This window comes from Telopea speciosissima, chromosome 11 (assembly GCF_018873765.1).
Source record: "Telopea speciosissima isolate NSW1024214 ecotype Mountain lineage chromosome 11, Tspe_v1, whole genome shotgun sequence".
Taxonomy (NCBI): domain Eukaryota; kingdom Viridiplantae; phylum Streptophyta; class Magnoliopsida; order Proteales; family Proteaceae; genus Telopea; species Telopea speciosissima.
This window is the reverse complement of record NC_057926.1, coordinates 43,021,716-43,025,477: the sequence shown is the minus strand read 5'-3', so window position 1 is coordinate 43,025,477 and position 3,762 is coordinate 43,021,716. Positions and strand designations below refer to the sequence as shown.

The 3,762-nt window shown below is 39.7% G+C and overlaps 1 protein-coding gene across 1 annotated transcript; it reads left to right on the top strand.

The window, feature by feature from the left end:
- The first annotated feature begins 338 nt into the window (after nucleotides 1–338).
- On the top strand, nucleotides 339–3,235 carry LOC122646715 (DExH-box ATP-dependent RNA helicase DExH18, mitochondrial-like). The gene is made up of 2 exons (XM_043840314.1): nucleotides 339–2,668; nucleotides 3,055–3,235. The coding sequence occupies exons 1-2, from the start codon at nucleotides 408–410 to the stop codon at nucleotides 3,107–3,109; spliced, it is 2,316 nt and encodes a 771-aa protein (XP_043696249.1). The 5' UTR covers nucleotides 339–407; the 3' UTR covers nucleotides 3,110–3,235.
- The last annotated feature ends 527 nt before the right edge of the window (nucleotides 3,236–3,762 follow it).

The following is a 3,762-nucleotide window of genomic DNA, read 5'->3' as shown; positions in this document are numbered from 1 at the left end:
AGATGAGGGTAATTTAGTAATTTTATTCTTCAATTTTGGTGGATTTTTTTTTATCAGAAAAGCATTTTGGTGATCCCTTAAATTAACGTTTAACGTTTCAAATTAAGTGGATTAAAGTGCTACACAGTTTTGAAAGTAAGAGGCGTTTGCAGTTAGAAAATTTAAGGAATGCAGTTGTAAAAAACCCTATTATTTTAGACACCCATAAGGCACACACTTGGGCCGCCTTGAAAACCCGATTTTAGCCCTCGAAACTTTTAAAAGGAATCCGAAATATATAAAAACAGCGCCAAAAGCCCAAAATCCTTTTACCGTCTTCTAACCGACTCGAGCCAAGAGCGGGAGGAGGTGAAGCAGAGAGAGAGATCAAATACGACAGATTTTAAGCTGGTTTTGAATGTTCTTCAATGGCGAGAGTTCCTGCAACATTTTTGTTTCGAATGATTTCATCTAGAAACAACATCTCTAGGGTTAGGGTTTTGCTTTCCGGTCGGTTATCTCATTCTGGTGAGAAATGGAGGCGTTCAAATTACGGAAAGAGTTACGCTTTTCCGTCATTCGTTTCAGAACACAGAGTTCCAAACGGTTTGACGCATCTAGATTCTGTAAGACTTGGGGATCTTAGTATTGTTAAGAGGAAGCAATTCTCAACGTTTCCTGACGATGTAAGTCGAGTTGATGAGGATAGTTCCCTGTATTCAGAATTGATTGAACGTGAAAGTATTGAGGAGGACGATATTCATGGAAGTAGTGGTTGTGTTGGTTTTGAGCATGTAGGCTCTCGTGATCCCGTTGACATTTACAAGGAACTTCGGTTGTCTGAGAAGAAGTCCAAGCTTACGCGATCTAATTGGGACACATTGGTTGAAAATTTTCGGTGTTTTGCGAAATCTGGTTGGGCATCCAACCAGGCTCTTGCTATCTACATTGGTGCCTCATTCTTTCCTACTGCGGTTAGCTCGTTTCGGTCTTTTTTCTTCAAGAAATGTCCTGAAGATGTTGCCAAGTACTTGGTATCACTAGGGCCATCTGAATCAGCTGAGAGGTTTCTTTTCCCAATTTTTGTTGAGTTTTGTTTGGAGGAATTCCCTGACGAAATCAAGCGTTTTAAGGGAATGATTGAATCTGCTGATCTCACCAAACCTTATACTTGGTTCCCTTTTGCACGGGCCATGAAACGCAAAATCGTGTATCACTGTGGTCCGACCAATAGTGGTAAAACCTACAATGCGTTGCAGCGTTTTATGGAAGCAAAGAATGGTATATACTGTAGTCCTCTGAGGCTTTTAGCCATGGAAGTTTTTGACAAGGTGAATGCTGTAGGGGTTTACTGTAGTCTCCAAACTGGACAAGAAAAGAAAAATGTCCCTTTTGCTAACCACACTGCATGTACTGTTGAGATGGTTTCCACAGAAGAATCGTATGATGTGGCTGTTATTGATGAAATCCAAATGATGGGTGATCCTTGCAGAGGATATGCTTGGACTCGCGCTTTGCTTGGACTAATGGCTGATGAGATACACTTGTGTGGGGATCCAAGTGTTCTTAAAATTGTCAGAAAGATATGCTTGGACACAGGAGATGAGTTGGTTGAACATCATTATGAGAGGTTCAAGCCTCTTGTGGTTGAAGCAAAGACACTCTTGGGAGATCTCCGAAATGTTCGACCTGGGGACTGTGTGGTCGCTTTCTCAAGGAGAGAGATATTTGAAGTCAAGCTGGCAATTGAGAAGTTCACTAAACACCGTTGCTGTGTTATTTATGGTGCCTTGCCTCCAGAGACTAGACGGCAACAAGCTAGCTTGTTTAATGATCAAGATAATGAGTATGATATTCTGGTTGCAAGTGATGCTGTGGGGATGGGTTTGAATCTAAACATTAGACGAGTTGTTTTTTATAGTCTTTCTAAGTATAATGGTGACAAGGTTGTTCCAGTGCCTGCGACACAGGTGAAGCAGATTGCCGGAAGGGCTGGTCGGAGAGGCAGCATTTATCCTGATGGACTCACCACCGCTTTGCATTTGGATGATTTAGACTACCTGATTGATTGCTTGAAGCAGCCTTTTGACGAAGTTACAAAAGTTGGTCTCTTCCCTTTCTTTGAGCAAGTAGAGTTGTTCGCGGGACAATTTCTCAATGCTCCTTTCTGCCAACTTCTGGAAAAGTTTGGAGAGAACTGTCGTCTTGATGGTTCTTACTTCTTGTGTAAGCATGATCATATAAAGAAGGTTGCAAGGATGTTAGAGAAAGTGGGAGGATTATCTCTGCAAGACCGGTTTAACTTTTGCTTTGCCCCAGTCAATATTAGAGATCCAAAAGCTATGTACCATCTTCTGGGGTTTGCTTCATCATACAGCCAAAATGTCCCTGTTAGCATAGCAATGGGCATGCCCAAGGGCTCTGCTCGTAATGATGCAGAGCTCCTTGATCTTGAGACTAAGCATCAAGTGTTGTCTATGTATTTATGGCTATCACACCATTTTAAGAAGGACACTTTCCCGTATGTAAACAAGGCTACAGCAATGGCAACAGATATTGCAGACCTTCTTGGTCAGTCTCTCACCAAAGCTAACTGGAAGCCTGAATCAAGGCAGGCAGGGAAGTCGAAGCCTCAAGAGAAGGGAAGTGGCTATGAGAGACCAATGTCACTTATTAAAGTGTATCAAAAGTAAGTTTCCTCATTTATTGTCTACCGTTGTCTTATTCATGAAGTAATATAACCAAATGATCTCTCCAACTTTCTAATTAGTTGTTTTGCCCCCTCTTATGGGCTGTTTAAGATGTGTTAATTTCTTAGTTCTATTTTTCTTTTGATTTCAGGGCATATTCTGATCATACTCCGATTTAAATCAATAACCTATCCATATAATATAATTGTGACTTGAAACATGACAGTATATGTCGTGTCTTCTTTGCTGCCTTACTGTTTGTTGATTCATGTGCATGCTGGCTACTGCCTCTCTGATGTTCTATCTCTTCTCTTTTTTCTTTTTTTTTCTTCTGTTTTTTAGCCCATCAGAGTCTAACATGGCAATAACCCTTTTTGCCTTGCAGGAAAAAGAAAGAAAAATCTCCTCTGCAAGGTTCCCCAAGTAATATCCCAACTTGATACAAATACCAGGTACATGTATCAGAATTTTACTCACATAATAGAAAAGCCTCCTGGTGCCACCCTAATTGCTCATCATAATACATTTCCGCTATTAAGAGGCCTTTGCTTTGTTTCTATATTTTTATTTGGGAATTTTGGGGAGTGGGTAGGGGAGATAGGAAGCCTGTGTTTATAGAAATTATTTGTTGTAGTTCGACTTTTTTTCTTTCCCTCTTTCTGAAGTTTGAACTCACCCATTTGATCCATTTGCATAGAAACATTCTCTGATAGACTATTGCATTCACTTAAAAATCTCTCTACCGGAATATGTTTGGTTAGAAGACCCTCTCTTCCCTTCTTTGTTTTTGGACTGAAACACTAGAGAAATAATCCGATGCTTCTCAAATCTCAACTCACTTAAAACACCAATGGTCCATTCACCATTGAATCAAGTGCAGGCCCTCAGTGCATCAGCTTTGGGAAATATTACTTCTGATTAAGAGATACTCGAGAACAGATGAGAGCATTTTTTTTTTAAATTATTTTTTCAAATTTAAATATCTCAATGGATTAACCTTAACCATTTTTTTTTTATTTTTTTTTTATTTTTTTTCTCTATTATGAGATTCCATCTAATTGTTCTCCCTCCAAGATAATTGGGGATCTAAAGA

Bases quoted from the DNA above. Each gene is read 5' to 3' on its own strand.
- LOC122646715 (XM_043840314.1), top strand. From the start codon at position 408: ATGGCGAGAGTTCCTGCAACATTTTTGTTTCGAATGATTTCATCTAGA. The intron at 2,669-3,054 runs GTAAGTTTCCTC...TTTGCCTTGCAG, and splicing joins CTTATTAAAGTGTATCAAAA to GAAAAAGAAAGAAAAATCTC.